At 40.2% G+C, this 21,467-nt stretch overlaps 1 protein-coding gene and 1 non-coding gene across 7 annotated transcripts; both read left to right on the top strand.

The window, feature by feature from the left end:
- Positions 1 to 633: 633 nt before the first annotated feature.
- KATNA1 (katanin catalytic subunit A1) lies at positions 634 to 19,505 on the top strand. Of its 6 annotated transcripts, none has more exons than XM_066315458.1 (11): positions 634 to 848; positions 6,190 to 6,364; positions 7,079 to 7,236; positions 8,018 to 8,201; positions 10,097 to 10,218; positions 11,579 to 11,684; positions 12,042 to 12,200; positions 13,307 to 13,433; positions 14,988 to 15,122; positions 15,384 to 15,510; positions 19,163 to 19,505. In XM_066315458.1, the coding sequence occupies exons 2-11, from the start codon at positions 6,194 to 6,196 to the stop codon at positions 19,359 to 19,361; spliced, it is 1,488 nt and encodes a 495-aa protein (XP_066171555.1). In that variant the 5' UTR covers positions 634 to 848; positions 6,190 to 6,193; the 3' UTR covers positions 19,362 to 19,505. The 6 variants fall into 6 exon arrangements, 5 of the variants coding, with proteins under 5 accessions (XP_066171555.1, XP_066171552.1, XP_066171554.1 ...); XM_066315455.1 differs by lacking the exon at positions 634 to 848 and adding an exon at positions 1,200 to 1,353; XM_066315457.1 differs by lacking the exon at positions 634 to 848 and adding an exon at positions 1,249 to 1,334.
- On the top strand, positions 924 to 994 carry TRNAG-GCC (transfer RNA glycine (anticodon GCC)). The gene has a single exon. It is a non-coding gene; the product is annotated as a tRNA-Gly (tRNA).
- Positions 19,506 to 21,467: the final 1,962 nt, after the last annotated feature.

Raw genomic sequence — 21,467 nt, 5'->3', positions numbered from 1 at the left:
TATTATGCATACATTAGGTACCATGAAGCTGTTCCTTAAGAGGACAATGTATCACAGCTTTCATCTGTATTCGTCTATGAAAATCCCTTTAAGTGCACATCTCAAAGTGCTAATGCAGAAACTAATGCGTTATTGGAGAGAATGAGTTATATCCTTATTCTACTACACTTGTGGAGGTTTTGGAAGTATAGCACCGTTTTTTATTCATTAGCCCACCTACAAAGGAGAGAAAAGAAATTCCTCCAGCTCTCATCAACCAAGTCACGTGACACACTTAAAATTTTAGAAACTCGTCAGCGGCTTTCTGTGTCTTTACAGCTGAAGTAATGTAGGAATGATTTGTTTTAAACGTAGACACTCGTTAAAGGGATAGACTAAAACTGCCAGTTTAAGAAGGGGGAGAAATAGAACAAGGAGACGAGTAGGAATGGATGTGATATACTTAATTAAAGGATGACATACTGCTGTGGGAGGTTGGAGTTCACCCTGAAGGACTATCATAAACCTCCTGCATTGTGCCCAACCTTTAGATCCTATTTGTTGCTAAGCAGCTGAGTCTATTTAGACAGGTGACGAGGTACTGCTCCGTCAGGGACACATAAGGGCAGTTTCCTGGTCTGGCTGCGCTCGGCGGCAGGTTTTCCTCAGCACTCTCAGATGTGGGGTTTTTTTTTCCCCAGAACTAGACCATCTATGAAAGTTTGAAGAGGTGCAGACAAATCACAAGCAAAGAACGTGTAGATAAAAGTGGGCGCTTGCTATTAATTCGGCAAAGCTCACATTTTTGAGTTACGGAAAGGAAATAGCCGGAGGAAGGAAGGCCTTCGACCACCAGGGCGGTCTCTCAGGTGAGTGCGCAGGGGCGGGGGAATTTGTGCTTGTCACCTTTGAGTAAGAAAAGGCAAACCTACCCCATCGCACAAGCATTGGTGGTTCAGTGGTAGAATTCTCGCCTGCCACGCGGGAGGCCCGGGTTCGATTCCCGGCCAATGCAGCTGCTCTTTTCTCGACTTTTTTTTTTCTTTTTTTTTTTTTTTTTTTTTTTTTCCCTCCCGCTGGTCTTTAAAACTTAATACAAAACCAGCTCTTAGCTTTTAGTAAAAACGCTCAAACAGCCACCAACTCTTTGTCGGTCCGGCTGGGCGGATCTTCTCCCCCGTCCCACCAGGCTGGAAGTGACGCAGCCGGATTTGCCTTCAAAAATTGCCGGCGGCGGCGGCGGGAGGAGGCGGCGGGCAGGGCCGGGGCGGGGCCAGCGCCGCTAAAGGAGGAAGGGGGCGGAAGAAGTGAAGGGGTCGTGGCTGGTGCCGTGGGAGCCGCTGCCTCCGCCGCGGGTACGAGCTCCGGAGAGGAGTAAGTGAGCGAGAGGGGCCGGCGGGCTCCGGGCCGCAGGGACAGGCGGGCCCGGGGCGGGGGGCGATGGCCGCGCCCCGCCTGGCGGGGCCACCCCGAAGGTTCACGGCACGGGCGGGCTCCGGCTGCCCTGCCCCGCGGCCGGGGGGCGAGGAGCCGCGGGGTTGCTGTGGCGAAAGCCGTGGCTGTGATCACGAGTTCATTATGTCAGGGCTGAGGCTCACATGTGCTCGGCGCCGCACGGGGCATCGCCGCCGGGGGCTGCCGCAGGTGTGCGGCCGCGCTCCCGCAGCCCGCCCGGCTGGGCTCCCTTCGCTCCCCACCTGCTTTGTTGGTTTTGGGGCTTTTTGTTTATGTGCAGTAATCTGCCATGATGCGAGTTTTCTCTCCAGACGGAGAGAAGCTGTAGGCAGGAATTCCAGATATCTATTCAGCCGCGGACCTCTCTAAACTTCCAGAGAATTTTTTTTTAATTTAATACTGAACATCAGAAAGAATGCCATCCCCCTTGAAGTGGGGACAAAGTAGCCTGCTTAATAAAACCTTCCGAAAGGCTTAGACTGGAGAACATAAAATCAACATGCCACCAGTGTGTCTCTACTAGTAATTGATTTTTTTAATGTTTTTTATTTTGCACAAACTACCATCCATGCTTTTGTTTGTGGCTGCTGCTGGTAGTGGTTCTTTTGCTACCGTTACTGTTAAATACAGCAACTGCATGAGAACCATTTTGTTCAGTATCCAGTAAGTCTGGCAACTCTTCTTCCTAAGTAATCAGCACAGTCACTTGTTGATACCAAATGTTTCTGGCCACCAATGTTGTGAAGAAGGATATTCAAGGTGGAAGGGAATTCGGAGGTGATGCAGGCCATCGTGTCATCAGTAAAAACTGATTCCCGAAAGCTGGGGTGTTTTTTTTCTCATCTGGCTTGCTAAGAGAACTTTGCAAATACTACACGGTTGCTTTGATGTCAGAGCCTGTATAGCAGGCTGAAATAATGGAAACATGTGCACTCTGCCAAAATTCAGGCTCTGGCTTAGTCCAGACATTAAGGTTGGAGCAGAGAACTCTTTAGGAGTATTTTCCGTGTATGGCTCATGCTGTTCTTCGAGTCATCAGGTCCACCACGGTAATTGACCAATGTTAATACTCACTTTTAATATCTGCATGTCAGACTCTTCTTTTGTTTTTTAAAGTTTGAGGGATTTCTTTGTGTTACAGGATTCATTCAGTGTTCCTGGATTCTAACATATGACTGTGAGCAGAAATTACTTACAGTCATTTCTATTGATGAGTTCTTGAAGCTATTATGGAAAACATGAAGTATCCCCAGTGTTTTCTTGATAATGGTTAGGCTGGTATCTTTCAAATGAAATACAAAAATAAGCTCCAAAACCTCCCAGGCTATAGGGCTCTTGAACTTTTGTTAGGTTTCACCCTTGCTGGACTTGGCTGTTTTATACTCTAGAAATACTTCAGGTCCTTGGAGCATATGATAAAATGTATTTTGTAACTAGAGATGGGTTAATTTCCTTATATACTTGCAGCTGGTGAGAAGAGCGATTATTCTTGTTGTGAAGGCTTGTGTGTTTGTACACAGTGGAACATTAAACTTGCAAGACAAAGTGCTTAGGTTATTTCCCTTATATCCTGTTCACTATAAACTTTATGAGCTCTTCACTGTTTCAGTGGCTGTTGAAACACAGATAACTTCACTGGTCATGATTCATGGAAAGGTTGTGGCTGATAAGTGCAGACCTGCTGCTTTGACATCCTGTTACATGATAGCACCAAGTATTTGTAAACACATGTGATATTGCTAAGTATTTGTAAATACTTTAAAAATCACTAAGTAGTGCCGGATTAGTTTTGTGAGAGTTTTAATCCCTTCAGTTCTGGTTTAGCTCTGGATTTGTGTGTAGTCACGCCTCTCCCACGTCCTCCACCCTGCCGAGCTGCCCCAGTATATTGTGACCTTTTGTCACAAACTTCAATCTGCTTTCAGATTAGTACTCTAACTCCTCTTCTTTTCCCCCCTTAGACGTGCTCTACCATCTTCACTTACAAGTACAGCAGACCCTTGGACTCTCATTAGTGTATCAGCTCTGACACTGCCTGAAGTGGCAACATAAGCCAGACATAAGCAGAGCCAGCAGCTTTTTCTGCCTCACTTGTACTGAAGAACCTTGTATTTGAAAGCCACTTCAAGCTCTTTTGCTGTCATGAGTCAAGATGAAGCAACAAATTAAATTTGTTTTCTAGTTTAAACCAAATTATCCTGCATTTTCAATAGCACTGATGAAGCAGGTAGATTCCAATAGCATTAGAAACTTGAGTGAGCACCTTTTTTTCTTTTTTTTATTCCGACAAGTTGCTAGCTTCTGCTTACATGTCTGTTTCTACTTTCTGTCCTTACATTCTCTGCCCTTTCTAACCTAAAAATGTTGTTGACTCTTTTATTATGTGCAGTGCTATCCTTTTGGTCCCAGGCTTTCATGTTTCTGACTTGCCTCTTTAGTTTTGTTGGTTTTGGTTTTTTGATTTCTTGGGGATTTTTTATTTTTGCCTTTTTTTTTTTTAATTCCTGTCATTTTCACATTTCCAGATGAAGCCTATTCTTACAAACCTTTTTCTTTTTCTGTATACATAAAGTTGCTGTTCTGCTTGGATTGCTCTACAGCATTCAGTGAAAAAAGAAGTCACCTATGACTTGCCTCTGTATTTAAAAGTCTAGTTTGGTTTTACTAACTTGCTATTACTTGATTTTTAAAGTGTCTATTAGCAGCTTGCTCAACTTGTGATTTCAGTAGTGTTAGTCATCGTTTTGAATGCTCAGGACAGGCAAACAGGTGTATCTGGTAGGATGAGCAGGAGTGGAAGAGCTTGCTCCTAAATACAGCAGGGAAAACTTCGTTGACATCTGTGTGATGATCTGTACAGCAGTTGACAAACATCTTCAGGCTCTTTCTACTGAGGTTAAAACCAACAAAACTCCCAAGCCAAACTGTGTCTCCACAGCCTAATTAGCCTGGGGTATGTTAGTCTTTGTAGTTGGTGGTCACATTAACTGTCTCAGCTTGTAGACATCATGGCCAGCTGGGCGAGTCTCTGGCCGGAGTGAGATTACACAGGTTCTGTGATAGCAGCTTTCCTGCTCACCCCCACGGGTCCCCTCTGCAGGGATGGGTGTGGGCTCTCACAGGCCTGGCTTCAGCTCCGCTGCTGCCAGAGTTTTGCTGTTCTGCGCTGAAAATTTTGACAGCAGCTATTTGCTCCGGGGGAAGCTGGGGAAGGAAGAGGAAGGAAGCAAAAAAAGAAGAGGATGTTGGCTCAGGAATGCCTGAACTGTGTTTGTGTGCATGAAACTACTTGGGAAGGGGACACAAAAAGGAATGAAAGCCCTAAAATGTTTGATTAGTACTTAGCAGCCGCTCTTTACAATGCAGAGCTCACATTTTAGCAGTAGGTTGGCAGGTGTATGCAAAGAGTGGCTTCTGAAACCTCTGATAATGTGTCCGAACTTGACCCTGACCTGGTCTTGAAATATATTCAGTCTTAAGTCTGTTTATTGCGCATGTGAATTTAGTGCCTCTTACATTCTTTAAATAGTTGATCTGTATCAAGTATGCTTCATCCCAGGGCTTAGCTGGAATTGCTTGTCTGCAGTTGCTTCTTCCTGGCATTAGGTACGGGTACCAAAATGAGAGCAGGATGACTCTCTTGCAGGCATGGTTTTTATGCTGATTTTAATGTTTTTTGGGCCTAGTTAGAAAATTATGAGGAGAGTGAGGAAATTCTTGGTGCGTAAGAGACAAGAAAAGTGGAGACAGCACGAGTATCTTAGAGAAGAAGGGGATGGGGTGTATAAGACACTTGAGAGTAATGTGGGACAACTGCTCTATGCGTAGTGGCACTGTAAAAAATGAGTCTGCTTCTGCTTCTACTTCTACTGTACTTATATAAATAATACTTCTGTGCTATTCTCATCTAAAAGCACAGATTCTGTTAGTGCTGCAAAGTGGAAGTAGTCACATTCTATGATGCTTGCTCCAAAAAACCACCAACAGGGAAAAGCACCATGGTTTGAACAATACATTAAATAAAACGGGTAGTTACACACTAAATGTTTAATTGTGGCTTTTGCTTACTTTTCAGTGATAACTTAAGCAGCCTTGATGTTTTTCAGGGGTTTCTTTAGGTGTAAGAATGAAGGTGATTGGAAGTCGCAAGCTGGGTGTGGAAGGTGGATATTTGTTTCAAAGAGACATTACATAAAATTGAAGAATTGTAAAATCAAGCTAATGGAAGAATAGTGTTTTTCCACAAGGCAAAATCAGGCTATTAAAACTCATGCATGGAATGTTAAGGGGGAAAAAAAAAATCATGAAATATAATGCATTAGGAAGAAGGCCTTTGATTGTTGCTTGCTTGGTGTTTTTTGTGTGGTTTTTTTTAAAGCACACAGCACAGGCCAGGCACAGTAAAATAGTGATTTCTCTTACGGTAGAATAAAGAGGTAAGGAGAGTATGCAATTGTGCAATTGTGACTTGTAATAATGCATTTAAATTTGCATATCTTACATGGGCTTTTTGACAGAATCTCCATGACAAGAAACAAAGCTGTGATGTGAAAAGTCTAATTTCTACTTACCGAACATTATCTTTTTATATGTATGACATTCATTTTAGGCCCTTTTTTGCTAACCAATGTTTTCTCAGCTTCTATGTTTTGATATGCCAAATGAGGTAATAAGCATACGAAAATACTTGCAAAAAATTGCTTCAGTACTCAGTTGGTTTTTTACTTTCTTAATATTTCTTATTTTTTTTTTCAGCTTCATGTTGAACATGAGCCTTGTTATGATCATTGAGAATGTGAAGTTGGCCCGTGAATATGCCTTACTGGGAAATTATGACTCTGCAATGGTCTACTACCAGGGAGTTCTTGACCAAATGAATAAGTATCTGTACTCTGTGAGAGATACCTATCTGCAACAGAAATGGCAGCAGGTAAATAGCCTCTTCTGGGACATCTCGAGGGAAAAGCATTGAAGTAGCAAGAATTGCCTATCTTATTGTAAACAAAAATAAAAAAAGACTTACCCCATTCTCTCATGAACTAGTGTTGTTATATATAGGCTTCTTTTTTGTTATATAGACTTGTTTAAGTCGTCTTTATGATTTCTTTGTCCGTCAGTGGCAGAGCAGTCAATGAAACATGTTTCTGAGGAGCCAGTGCACTGTCTGCCCTGACAGCTATGCTGATGAGTACCCCTGTTGTGCTCAGGTCTTTTAGCCTGGTACCATTCAGGGCTTATTTCCCTCAATGTTTTAGTGGAACTGAGGTCCTTAATAGCGAGTGAGTTGATAATTTGTCCTCAAGAAACCTCCTTTTTTTTTTTTTTTTTTCATTGATAATCTATCAGTTGATGCTTTTGATTGATATTTAGTCTATTAGGTTCTGTCATACATGTTTAATCTGCAAAATTTGTCTAAAGTCTCTTTGATGTTAAATCAAAAATCTCTTAGTTTGTTCTTTAAATATGCTGAGGAAGGCCAAAAAACATCCTTAATATCTAATGTGCCTAATTCTTGCTTACTGAAGTAGAATTAGGTAGCTTGTTAAACCCTGTGGAATCTATCCAGGCATTATATGGGTTTGAACAGAGGACTGTTACAAACTTATTTCCAATGTGCTTAGTCTACCTTCTTTTTCTTAATCAGGTTTGGCAGGAGATAAGTGTGGAAGCTAAGCATGTGAAAGATATAATGAAAACACTGGAGAGTTTTAAACTAGACAATACTCCATTGAAAGCCTCACAACAAGAATTACCAGCTCACGATGCAGAAGTCTGGTCTTTGCCAGTACCTGCTGAACGTAGGTAAGAGGAAACCTGAAGACCTAAATTAATATTTATCAGGACAAAGTGTGCTTTGACTTCAGCCTGTTGTGGTGCAATTTTTGTTCTTGAACTTAGATGTGTAACACTTGTACCAGCAGCTTGACACCATTTGTGGTGAAGGAGGTGTCATTTTGAGGCAGCCTAATCCAGAAAGTGCTGGGGGTTTTATCTTGCATAGTCCTGACTAATGTCAAGCTTCTTCCCCCCACATGCTGTTGCCTGAGTTGTTTGGTTTTTGGGTTTGAGTTTTAATTTCACTTTTGACTCTGCCATTAATTAGGTGGTTCAGGATGCTAAAGACACTTTTCTGTGTAGTGGTTTTAGTTTGTTTCTTTTTGTCTTTTTTATCGTAGCTATCTGACATAGTTCACTAGAGGTTCTAACAGATGTCAGTGGTAGCGTGAGGGAGGGGACAGGAGTATGTACAAAGCAGACACAGAATTGTGTGTTTTGACATAAAGTGACTGATTACTTTAGCTGTATTACCAAATTCTTGTTTGCTAATTTTTTCTAAGCTCCATATTACTTCTACTGATGAAAATACAAAGCAAGGCACTTGTTTTAAGCAAGTGGACCCTGAGCTTGTGGCACAGGGAAAATGGATTTTCAGTCACTATCTAAAAATACCTGTCTTGTTTCTGACATAGAGATCTTTATCTTGAGCAAAATGGCTTTTCAGATAGTAACCAGTTGATTTGGTTATGTAGTGCTCACCAGTGGCTTTACACTGAGGCTTTTTGCATATGTTACAACTAACTAGACCTTCGCCAGGACCCAGGAAGCGTCAGTCTGCTCCGTGCAGCGATTGCAGAGGTCACAATAACCGTGTGAGTACAGCTGCCAGAGGCTCTCACCGCCCGTCCTCTCGAAACCCCAATGACAAAGGGAAGGCAGTCCGCAGCCGGGAAAAAAAGGATCAGCAAAATAAAGGAAAAGAGGAAAAGGTACACTTGCAAGTAACTTCATGGAGTTGAGAAACTCAGTTGTGCTTTATTACTACTGAGTGTATTATAAAATGACATGCCTATAAAATGTTTCTTCTGTTCATGTCAGTGTGCTGATTTGAATCTCACCTTTGAATAAGGTGTCTTTCCTTTGTGCACAGTGTTGCTTTTGGATTAATTAAAAACAAACAGTCGCTCTGGGAAAGTTGAAATCTGGTAAATGTATCTGAAGGTGGGTGCCAAGAGGATGTTTCCAGGCTCTTCTTGGTAGTGCCAAGCAATAGGACAAGAGGCAACAGGCAGAAACTGGTGCATAGGAAGTGTCACCTGAACATGAGGAAGCATTTTTTTGCTGTGTGGGTAACCGTGCACTGGAACAGATTGTCTGGAGAGGTTGTGGAGTCTCCCTCACTGGAGATACTCAAGAGCCATCTGGACACAGTCCTGTGCCATGTGCTGTGGGATGGTGCTGTTTGAGCAGGGAGGTTGGACCAGATGACCCACTGTGGTCTTCCAACCTTGCTCATTCTGTGACACGTTTACTGCAACTTGAAGGCAGTTGCTTAAAATGATCCTATTGAATTTCTGGAGTAGAGCCTGTGAAGCTCATTCACATGGGATGTCCTTGTGGCCTAATTTCTTTGGGTATAATTTAACCAAGATTGAATTACTTACTCCAAAGCTCGTCAAGATTTGACTTAATCCCTGAATGAGACCCTTGCCTTTTTTTTTTTTTTTTTTTTTTTTTTTTTTTTTTTTTTTTTTTTTTTTGGTACGTTGCTAGCTCCATACTCTCTTCAGTTGTAAACAATCAAAACCCTAGCATACTTGAACTATGATCTGTTCTTGGCAATCAGAGTGCTTTGATTTTTGCTTTGTGCTCTGGTCTCCATAAATTTAGTGGATGACCAAGGTGAGAGACCATACAGCAAACAGTAGATTCATAGTTTCCTGGGTCTAAATAAATCCAATATCTGTGGAATAGTTTGTTAGCTTCAGCAACCTTAAGCTGTGGCAAGGTGTCATGTCCTGTGGAGATGGTATAGTCTACAAGGGTGGAATTGTTTAGCTGTGTAAGGTACTACTTTTATTAGGAGCTAAATTAGATTGTCTTTCAGTAATAATCCTCTATCCATCAGAATGTACCCACAGAGAGACAGGATAGGTCTCTTTTTCTCTTTTACAGTTGTTCTGTCATCACCAGTGCTTGCTGTTAAATGTGTAAAACCAGGGTATGTCTAGTGCATTTTATTTCCTTTCAGTTGCATGGTCTCTGCTGTTTGAGCCCTTTCAATTATGTAGCTTCTTTGCTTCGACTCTGCTGCAGAGCTGCTTCTCTGCTGTTCATGTCCATGCTTCTGTATTAGTCAATTAACTCTGGTTTTACCTTGTGGTCTCCCTGCAGATCACCATTGCTCATTCTACATATGGAAGTCATGCTTAATTTTTTCTTCTTGTGTCCCACATATGTGACATATTTATGACACTTAGAGAATTTGAGATACTCTCAATGTGACACTTTGTGGTCCAGTTTTACACATAATTTTCCCCTACTCTGTCTCAGATAGTTTCAGGTTTCTGTGAGAGAAGAGGCAGAAACTCTTACACTGGGATAGGTGTATGCAGTTTTGATTAGGTACCAAAACAAAGAAACTGCTTCAGTACAACATGCTGGCTTTGGGGAGAAGGAAATGGAGCCAGGGCACTACAGAAATCTGGGTGAAACACACAGATCCATCCTGCAGTGCAGCTGTAGTACGGATGCTTCATAATTTTCATGCTGGTTTATGTTGCCACCTCCTAAAAAATATGATGCTGTTGTGAACTTGTGGTAAAAATTCATTAGTAGCATAACCATTGCTATGTATTTACATTGTTGTATCCTTTATGTGTAGAACAAAGCCACATCTGAGATTTCAGAGTCTGAACCAAAGAAATTTGATAGTACTGGATATGACAAAGATTTAGTAGAAGCTTTGGAAAGAGATATAATTTCTCAGAATCCCAACATTCGATGGTAAGTTTGAGTACTGCTAGTCTCTTGAGTTGTTTCTGTTTCCTCTCGCATGATATGACAAGAATTAAGTATTTTAACAGATACTTAAATGTAAAAAGTACATACAGGTTTTCCTTACTGCCTTTAAATAGGCAACTAAACTTTAGTTGAATACTTTGAGCTCAGAAAATTTTTTTTCCACACACATTCATATAATAGTTTGGGCTAGGTGGGGCCTTTAAAGATCAGCTAAAGCAGTTTCCTGCTATCTCAGGCACATCTTTCTTTAAATCAGGTTGCTTAAAGTCCTGTCCAGCTTGGCCATACAAAGCTTCTCAAAATTTTCTGAGAGTCCTAAAATCAACTTTTGAGATACTCTTTTGCAATGTAAAAGTTTCTAACATCTGTCAGTGTCTCTTCATTTGAAAATCTGTTTTGCTGCTCTGTCTATCAAGACAGAAAACTGATTAACAAAGAAGTTATGTCAATATAGGAACCCATTGCAATGTTGCTGAGTGTCATGTGGCCACTAGTATAAAATATAACCCTGTGCCAGTACCTTTACATAAATGTGTTAAATATTTAACCTTATATAAAGGTTGTTTTGTGTTCTGAGATTCCAAGCTTAGGTGGTTTCGTGAGGATTTAATGAGCAAAAAATCTTCTGGCAAATAAAGGAGGCTTTAAAAAAAAATCTGAACAGTCCCACAAAACACTTTGTGTGCATGCAACTGTCTTGTATTTTAGTTTAATATTTATGTTTCAATTTTTATATTGAATTTTAAATTACAACTTCAGATTTGAAACTAATTCTTCATATAGATATGTTTTGAAACCAAAATATTACCTGGGCACATGCTGATAAGAGGAATGCCCTGAAAATTCCTTTCAAGGAAATAAGACCATCCTATAAGGTATCGAAGAATTAATACTTTTGTAACTCTGGAAAAGAATTCTAAAAATTCTGTTTTATTCCGCTCCATTTGCTAGTCTTCAGCAGGCTGTTCTTGTAACAATGAGAGATGGTATTTAAGTTTCAGGGACATCTAACCTCGCAGCAAAAGAAGAAAGCATAATTGGTAGCTAGTCTAAGTTTAACCAACCTGCTTTCATCTGCTTGTCTTTCTCTGAATACTGACAGTGGTGTCCTAATGAAATAGTTCACTTTTTTTGCTTTTTGCATCTGGAGTCTGCCTGGCTGATGTCAATTGTAGCTGTTACAGGCTTTTGCCATTAGAATGTAAATAATCCAGGAAAATGAATTAGATTTATGGGAGATCAAATGTGTAACAAAAAGTTTAATTGTGTGGTTTTTTGAGCTGTGGAGTGATTCCTTTGCCTGCTGCCTGAATCTGTCAAACAACTTTCACTTTCTTGTCAGGGATGACATTGCTGATTTAGTAGAAGCCAAAAAGCTGCTTAAGGAAGCTGTAGTTTTACCAATGTGGATGCCAGAGTTTTTCAAGGGGATTAGAAGACCATGGAAGGTATGAAAAAATCTGCTGCTGTGATCATAAGTAGGATTTTGGGATTGGATCTTGGCAGAACAAGAGATTTCCAATGTTTTACAGTTTAAATAAATTCTTCCCAGGTTTTAGTAACAGCATTTATTGTAAACAATAACAACAAAATCAACAACAAAATTACTGTAAATAACAAAATAAACATCAGCCTGCACACTGTCTTCAGCTATGTGTTTGTGAGTAAGCAATGATATTCATTACTTACCTTTGAATAACTTTTCAAGGGAAAGTTTACACCCAGTAGTTTACTATTGCGCTAAACAAACTGTAAAATTCTCTGTTGATTCTTGTCCTAAAACTGGTTCTTTTTCATTTTAATAGGGTGTGCTGATGGTTGGTCCTCCTGGTACTGGAAAGACCCTCCTAGCAAAAGCTGTAGCCACTGAATGCAAGACAACTTTTTTCAATGTTTCTTCTTCAACACTTACCTCAAAATACAGAGGAGAATCTGAGAAACTTGTTCGTCTGCTGTTTGAAATGGTGATTTAAGCTTCTGAACGTGAACAGAGAGATAATAAAGTAGAATCACCTCCGGAACAGTGAAACCTTACCAAGATTTCAAACTCATAGCATACATAAACAGCTCTCCAAGCTTCAAATGCTTGGGGCATTTCCGATTTGCCTATTTGCATTTCAAGATTATTCCTGAATGGATTTATAAAAGCTGAAAAATAGGTTGTCTTACATTAGAGGTAGCTCACTATAAGCTACCTTATAGTGAGTGCTGCAGAACATACTTGAATGTAAATCTAGGGACAGAATTAATTACTTTCTGGGTGAGAACCCTATTTAGGCTCCGTGTTTTGTTGTTTTTGTGCGTGGTTTTTTGTTTGTGATTGAAAGAAGTGGCCTTCCAAACTGCAGTTGGCTTCAGAACACATAATACTTGAAATGGGCTGAGAAAATGGTTGTCTTTTTTTGCCATGTGTTACCAGGTGTGTGTGCAGTGTTTGCTAGAGTGCCCAGTACTGAAGGGAGCAACAGAGTTGCAATTACAGTAATCAGAAAAGGCAGGAAATAAAAGATCTTCTACATTATAGTTTGTTAGACAGGATACCAGCTCCAGTGTGATTGGTCAAAAATGCAGATAATACAATGAACAGCATCTCAACTGCTTTAATACAATAGCTTTTATTATCCTGGATCATTGTCTTTAAATGCTCTTGTTTTCAAAAAGATCAGTTGTTTTGCAGTTGACCTAAGTCTTGGACAGGTCCCGTGTCATGGTGTCCCAGCTTAACATCCATCCTGTCTTTAACTGAAATCTCATTCACGCATTCTGCGATGACTTTGCCAGTTAAAAATGTTGCTCCTAGTGTGGGAAACTGCCTATAGCTTATGAAATGTTTGTTTATAGCCCAAACAACTACAGGACTTTGCCAAAAGCTCTTCTACTCAAATACTCTGAATGAATGCACAGCTGCTCTGTACCTGAGTGCTGGGGTCCAAGAGGCAGAAGGGTGGGGATCATTTGATACTTAGAAGCTGGGGTAAATACATCATTACTCAGCTCTGAATATGATGCTACTGCTTAAATGGGAGTGAACTGCTATTTCAACTTCTGCTTTATCCTTTGCTTTCTTCAGGCTCGATTTTATGCCCCAACAACCATATTTATTGATGAGATAGACTCCATCTGTAGCCGCAGGGGAACTTCGGAGGAGCATGAAGCCAGCCGACGTGTGAAGGCAGAGCTGCTGGTTCAGATGGATGGTAAATAACCTGATCACTGGGAACTGCTGGACTGGAGGAAACTTCAGGGATGGGAAAAACCCCCCCAAAAAACCAAACCAAAAACCAAACAAAGCAAAAACCCTAGAAAAGTGGGAAAACTTAATTTTTCATAAGCCGTTTTTCAAAAGCATTACATGAAATTGGGGTTAAAAGCTACAAGTGACATTATTTAACAGTCTTTTGGCCTCTGACCTATGATCTTGTATTAGTGACCGAGAATAAGGAAGATTCCATGGAAAATACAAGATTTCAAAAGAGCAGCAGAAAAAAGAGTTCTGCTTCTGTCAGTCTTTGCCTGGCATATCACTCACTTCTTCAAAATTAAGTAAAAAGTGGTTCAAAAGAACAGTTACCTGTTTCTATTTTAACTTCAAAGGCAGCATTACAGTTAACTTCTTTGGGATCTCTTTTTCTCCTAAAAATATAAACAGCAAGTGAAGATCTTCTGTTCTGTAGAAGTGGTAGGGAGAGTTTTCATTTTAAAACACTGAGTTCACTACAAATATGTGGCTAATATTTCACATATCAATGAAGTTCAAAAGTAGGTAACAATGCGGAGTTGCTATAGAGGCATCCATTTTATACACTGGGGAGCAAAGAGAAGGAACTACTGAGAAGTGCTAATCTATGAACTGATTTGTGATAGAATTCCATGTGTCAGAAGATTTGCATATTTGTTTATGCTTCTCTGATGTTGGTACCCTTTTATTTTTGTCTTTAAAGAGCAGCAGAGCTCTAATACTCTTCTCATGTCAAGTATGTACATAATCTGATTTTATTAGTTAGAACTATTTGAATCCTTTTACTTAGACATTCATAAAAAGTGTTTTATCTCTAGACTCTCAGGCAGACTCGGTACAATGGCCATCCTACAGCCCAATCCTGTTCTGAGCAAAAACAAGAGAGAGAGAAGCAACTTGGCCAAAATTACCTCGTTCCTGTTTTACTAGATTCATAGTATTTAGAAACTGAGGTGTTCTATCTGTCTCTAAGTTGTTGTAATTTAGTCCACCAAATTTAAACATTTGCTTCAGCAGTTTGTACAGTCCACCTGTACATATGAAACCTTTGGCCTGACTCCAGAAGTGAAGACACTTTGTAGGGGAGTCATGCTGCTTTTGTGTAGCTGTTGGTGAATGCTGTGAAGGGTGTTGGGTTTTGGTGTGGTGATGCTGCTGGGCGTTTTTTTCTTTACTCACCTGCTGCTACAAGATGTTGACGTGAAAATTGACCCACTGTTGTGTCAGAAGTACAAACAACTTTGCTGTAAAACCATTCTAGCCATGAGAGAGAGGAACTTCCTGGTCTGAGCAGTGGCCTATGCCCCTGCTGCGGTTTAAACCAAGCTTCCATTTATGCTTGCAGGCTTCATAGAGATGAAAAGGCAAACTCTGTTGTGCCTGGTGATTCTGTTATGCTTGGGCTCATTAAAGTGCAGGAGAGTAGCTGCTTTAACACTGCAGAACTGTTTTCTCTGTACATGAAATTTCAAAAAAACTTTGTATATTTTACCTCCTCTTTTCTCTGCTGCAGGTGTTGGGGGGGCTACTGAAAATGATGATCCTTCTAAGATGGTCATGGTACTTGCTGCTACTAATTTTCCTTGGGATATTGATGAAGCCCTAAGACGGAGACTAGAAAAGAGAATTTACATTCCTTTACCATCAGGTATGAAGAACTGGGGAGAGGAGTGGTTAAAAATTCTAAAATTAAACTTTATCAACATTCCTTTGATATTGATCACTTGGTTTAAAAATCTAATTGATACCCATATGCAAATTCGCTTATGGATTCAGGACCAGCTTGAACATTTACTCTTGTAGCAAGTACAGCATCCTTTTTTTCATTCTTCCCTCTTATCCTCCTTCAATTTATTATTTATCTTCAGAAAGCAAATTATACCGACTCTGTTTTCTTTTCTGTGATTAGCCAAAGGTAGAGAGGAACTCCTAAAAATAAATCTGCGAGAACTGGAACTGGCTGATGATGTTGACCTTGCAAACATAGCTGAGAAAATGGAGGGTTATTCAGGTGCAGACATTACCAACGTATGCAGGTAAGTTGCATTGCATCATTTGTGTTACTACTGCTGCAAACTTTAGGAAAACTGTTTGTAAGATAACCAGTTGACATTATTAAAGTTATTGAATAAAAATGGATAGTAACTTGTCTTTCATGTATAGCTAAAAGGTAAAATACTGCATTAATATTTACCTACATTTCCATTTGAAGAGTAGTTGCAACCTAGTAATCTAGTAAGCTGTGATTTAGGTAAAATGCCACCTTCTTTCATATAGACTAAATTCCATGCATGAGAACTATCCACAGGATGGTAAACTTTAACTTGTAGAGTTGCAGTCATTCTGCTTGGGCTATATGACGTCTGCGGAAATCCATATGGAGGAGGCAACAGTGATAGAGGCTTGAATAATTAAAGTAATAACATGGAGTTGTCTTGTTTCATCACATGGAAAAGTTGTAGAGTCTTTTGTGATGGTACAAGAGCTGTGTACTCAGCACATTGTTTTTGTGATGAGACTGACTAAAGTTTTCTGCTACCTCCTTCATTTCCCTGTCTCATCTGTACTGTTGGCACACAGTTGTTGGACCTATTCTCTAGCCTAGATTCCTGAAATAATTGACTAAAAATATCTTCTAATTCCTCCCTTTCATTTTCTTTGAAAAATTGGAAGGGGAAGGAGGAGAGTGATCTATTAAGGGACAAGTGTCTGTTGTCCTGTTTACATCAAAGGACTTGCAGTGGCAAATTCTGAGATCTGCAGTACAGGACAGAGAACTGAAGCTGCTTAAGGTGCTGTTGTCATCTAATAACACCTGCGTAATGCTGCTTTCAGGCTTTGGAGGCAGCACTGAAGCGTGGCAGGGCAAGGCTTGAGCTCCTAGTTGTCTAGAGCTCCAGCCCAACTTTAGTGGGACTGTGCTTTGAGCAGGATGAGAGAGCTGGAGTAAAAGCACCTCCTGGTTGCTTCCTCAAACATGGATCCATTTCTTGCCTAGATTCTTAACGTGGCTCTGCAGACACATGTCAGCACAGCTGAGAGGACAGTGTGCTGTGCCCCAGGGATGAAAGCAAGTAGCCTGTACACAAAGCTGCCACCAAAGGCTCTGTCAGCAGGGCCACTGCAGGCTGAGATAAAAGTTTGAAGCCTCAGTATGATATCCTGGACAAACCTTGCACAGTGTCTGGGAAAAGAATGGTACGTTAGTTGCTTTGAATCTGTGTTGTGGAGATTTGTTTCCTTTGTAGGTTTGTGAGATGAATTTCTGGTGTTCTTTCAATCAGTCTTGGTTCTGCTTTGAAAGGAGTTTGTACTAATAGGTTCATGTTACATGAAAGAGAGTTTATTTGATCTGCTGTTTTGTGCATTATAGTTGCAGTTTGTCTCTTCCAGTCTGTTCAGTGTTGTTTGTCATTAATTTTACACTGAATGTCAATACACTTACTTAGAAAGGAAAATACTTGTAATGTTTTTCAGTGAATTTTATGTGTGTATGTATTTCTGCATAATTAGTTTGGATTTCTTTAACCAAAGCTCCTTTGTACAAATACCATTAAACAACAAAAAAAGGCAAACAAATTAAAAAACACAAAGAAACATATGAATCTTCTATTTGTGGCAGTCTCTGAAATGACGACTGAGGTGGCAGCAAGCAGAAACTGAGATCTGGATGTACATGGCTTGAAATCACTAAGAAAGTACTCATATTAGCCTGTGTATTTACACTTTGTTCATGGTGTCAGGAGAAATAGCTTTTGGATATGATTATTTCATTTACATGGAGATAAAAATACGTGGATTATTTAAAAGTGCTTTTTTATGGTACAGGCACTCGGTATATAAGCATGTAAGTTCAAACCTGTAAATAAACTATGGCAGTCCTTGCTAGTGACACAAGCAAAATATAAGTGGACATGAACACTGGTTTACTGAAATGACCCTCCTATCTTAAAGAATCTGAGGTGAAGTCCAAAGTTTGCTGAGCCACAGTGAAAACCAGTCAGAGGTAACACTACAGTTCCTAGCAGTCAGCATATAACCAGGGGGGAATAAAGGTGAGCCTTTATGAAAGGTAAAATGAAATTCAGGAAATACAAAACACATCCAAACTGCAGATTAGATGTGAGTGTGAACTAACTTCAAATTGTTGTTTTGAGTGGAATGTCAATATTGAAAGGCCTTTAGAACAGAACTGGCACCTGCTGTGTCTTCCAGTGGGTGGCTGCTTGTTTTTTAAACAGAGCTTTGGTGCTTCTCCAAGCACCAAGGTTGCATTTGAGAAAGCACCAGGAGTTCAGTTTGGAATGACTGTCCATAAAATGACTTTACAAAAGGAAGTGTTGGCAGCTGCACTTCAGTTCTGTTAGTGTGTTAAAGTGTGATGGGCTTGTTGGTTGGTTGGCTGGATTGTTTTTGCTGGACTTTGTTTTTTTTAACTGCTGTCTGGAAGCAAATTAGATGCAGGGAATGTCCCCCCCATGCCATTGTGTAACAGTAGCTTATGGCTTACAAATGATGTTTTAACAGCAAAGCATGGTGATATTTGGTTGAGATGGAGTTCAACAAGGCAACCTTTTGGTTGTTCTGAAATTTTAGTTCCTGTATCAGAGAATTTATTTTATTAATTAACACTGAGATTGGTTCAGTTGGTCAGAGCGTGGTGCTCGTAATATCAAGGTTGTGGGTCTGATCCCTATACGGGCTGTTCATTGAAGAGTTGGACGTGATGATCATTGTGGGGCCCTTCCAACTTGGAATACTCTGTGATTCTGTGAATTATTTAGTGAATTCCTGGAGTCTGACAGTTATGGTTTCCTTTAGCGGGAGGGGATGGTACTGAAACAGAATATGCTCAAAACATTTTCTAAATCCTTCTGGAAGACAACGTGTAAGCTTTTCTCTTTGGATTCTCACCTTGTGAGATGACACAATATACTATTGTGATATCACTCAGATTACACTTCCATCTTTTTAACTGCTAGACAGATAAGCAGTGTCTTCTTGTTATTATAAGATATACAACAATGAATTAGCAGGAACTTCAGCCTTCCAGTGTTACCTAATTATCACTTCACCAGCTTATCACCTGCTGCTACCAGATTTGCTGCTGGAAATCTAGCAGCAAAATGTAGTCAAACCTAACACAAAAGAAAATGACACACTTGTAAAAACACTCAGTGCTCATTAAGGCCAGACATTTGAGGAGCTACAGACAGAACAGATTTTGTTATTTAACATTTAGTTGTTGAGTGTACAGGTTGGAGGTAGATACTGTTGACTCCTCTGTCTTTGAAGTGGGCTTCATGTTCAAACCAGAAACCATTCAAAACAATCCAACTACTCCTTCTTTATATAGGAGTGAAATAGGTATTGCCTTGTTCCTCTTTAAAAATAATATAAACAGCAGCTACATCATAGGCATGCAGTGACATTAGCTAAACCAGTTTGTCTTTACCTCTTTTGCCTAGCCTGTGAATAGTGAGGATAATGCCACGTTTGAAGAATATGGTTAACGTGGTATTGTAGCTTGTACAAGCACTTGGAGATCTTCCCACAAAAGTTTACAGTTCTTTTTTGAATCTAGTCAAATGCAGCAGCTTAACTGGAATGCTGTGTTGAGCCTTTCAAACAACTGAGCTCACTGTCCCGTATTGAGTAATGATTTTATTTTCTTACCCTCCTGACTAGAGATGCATCATTGATGGCTATGAGGAGGCGTATTGAAGGCTTGACACCAGAAGAAATAAGAAATCTTCCCAGAGATGAAATGCACATGCCAACAACTATGGAAGACTTTGAAATAGCTTTGAAGAAAGTTTCAAAATCTGTTTCTGCTGCGGACATTGAGAAATACGAGAAATGGATAGTTGAGTTTGGATCATGTTGAGTTGTCTTCTCTCAGAGAAACCACCTTATGTCTTAAAACAGCTTTAGAAGTAATCGATCATGTGTCAGTGCACTGCATGCTCTTTTTAACTTTTGTAATTTAAGAGCAACAGATGTCTAAATAAATCTTTTTCCTAAAACGCAAGTTCTGCCCAGCTCTCTTTGAACTAGCTCAGAAGTCATCCATTTTTCTCAAATGCTGATGGTATCTGATTTGATTTTCAAGATTGTAAAATTACTTTAATACTAGAATTCTTTTCATCAGATTATTTACTCTTGAAAAATTGCTGTTGTATCAAAAAAAACCCCTAAACTACCCCTGCTAATTGAGCCAGGGATGCTGAGAACTTGAAAATGGGACAAACAAGATGCCATTATGCAGATAGTTTTCCTAGCTGATCTTGGAGAATTCTACCCTTAAACTCTTGCTAAAGAACCTTTGCAAAGGCTGAGATGTGGAACAGCAACTCTCGTGCTTCAACAGTCAATAGAGTCAGTGAAGTTTGAGCAAGGGGTTTACAGGAGCTGTTAAATAATAACATACGTTCAGCTGGTGTAAACTAATTCTGCAGCCAGCAGTAATGTTCTCACGTGTGTATTTCCCTTGTTAGTCTGAGAAATCAAAAGCTTTCTGGTATTAATTCTGAAATGGATGTTTCTTCCTTGACTGTCTGGTACTGCAAGCAGCAGAATGCTAGACTGGTGAGTCGAGTCTGGTTTACATGGTTATTCTGGTAAGGCTGCTCTGATAAGGCAGTGTGTGTTGTGTTTGTGCTCAGTTGATAACCCTGGCTTTACAATTGACATAAAATCTAAATTCTCATTTTTCATTAACTGCTTCTACGTGCCACTTATTTTCTGGGAATGGTTCTGCAGTGTCCATCCAGGTAATAATTTCAGATTATGCTGAACAGTGGTAATTGTAAATAAACCACTTTTAATTTCTATCCATTTTCTACTGTTTGGGAAACACTTCTTTCTGCTAGCTCCTCCCAGTGCAGCCACCTGTAGCTCTGTTTATGGGTAAACTTCATGGTTTTTTCATGAATCAAATAGGTCTGGACTTGTTCTATGCTGTATAAAGCTGGCTGTGGAATTCCTGCTCATGTGTCCCTTCAGATGCTGCAAGGTAGGTGGGGAGGACAAATGGTAATGCAGAGTTGCAGTCTGAGTAGGAGGCAAGTGCATCTCAGAGACACAGCTGTGTAAATGCCATTATTGTGAGCATCTTGTTCATGTGCCTAAAATTCATTGCTATGTTGTGAGTGACAGCTGGACACGCTGAAAAGGGACTTCCAGCAGTATCAGTGATGGGAAGCTCAAGTAGGACACTGAGATCTTGTGAGAGCTGCTGAATCCCTGGGTGGAGCTGGCATGATGAACTCAGAAATTAAAGGAGAAAGCTGAGGTGAGTATATGGGGGTGTGTACTTTTATAGACTTCCATTTCCAGAGTGGAAAACATTTTTTATTTTCAGATAGTCTTAGGTGTTAGAGTTAATAAAAACACACAGTATTTTGAAGATGTGGGTACTCTACATACAAACAGAAAAATAAGTATTAAAAGATGAGTGTAGTTGTCAGCTGTTGTTGCAGATTTCTTCTCATAGTTCACTGCAAACAAACCAGAATACTTAATCTGTCTCCCACGTAAGAAGGGAGGGTTGGCAGCAGTCCATTAAGGAGCCACTTAGTGTAAGTGTGATGTATTTTGAGAACTCCTAAAGTAAACCTCAACTTAAAAGCAGTAGGTGTACTACTCAACCAGCCCTGTTCAGTCTGAATGAACAAAATTAACATCTCGGTAATGCGTAGTACAGTAGAGAAAAGGTGACAGAGGCTGAATTTGTAGCTCAGAGGTTCGTTTTGGTTTGGAATGCACATCATCATCATGCACGGTTCTGAGGGCAGGAAGGGCTGCAGTGGGGTGCTTGTGAGGAGATGATGCTGCTGTTTCTACAAAGCTGCCACTATTTTGGGTAGATGGGTTTTGTTGGGTTTTCTTTTTCAGTTCACAGTCTCCCCCCACATACCTTCCCCTAGAGGGCACATGTATCCTGATCAGTTCATGTCCTGGAAAAATGAGACCTACCATGACTGGCATGCAG

This window comes from Sylvia atricapilla, chromosome 3 (genome assembly GCF_009819655.1).
Source record: "Sylvia atricapilla isolate bSylAtr1 chromosome 3, bSylAtr1.pri, whole genome shotgun sequence".
Lineage (NCBI taxonomy): Eukaryota > Metazoa > Chordata > Aves > Passeriformes > Sylviidae > Sylvia > Sylvia atricapilla.
Note: the sequence above shows the minus strand (reverse complement) of the source record. Positions and strands in the feature narration are given on the sequence as shown.

What these genes read in the sequence shown, in the direction of transcription:
- KATNA1 (XM_066315458.1), top strand. Translation starts at nt 6,194, where the DNA reads ATGTTGAACATGAGCCTTGTTATGATCATTGAGAATGTGAAGTTGGCC. An exon ending in CCAGTACCTGCTGAACGTAG is followed by an intron (nt 7,237 to 8,017) that starts GTAAGAGGAAAC and finishes ACAACTAACTAG; the next exon opens with ACCTTCGCCAGGACCCAGGA. An exon ending in GACATTACCAACGTATGCAG is followed by an intron (nt 15,511 to 19,162) that starts GTAAGTTGCATT and finishes CCTCCTGACTAG; the next exon opens with AGATGCATCATTGATGGCTA.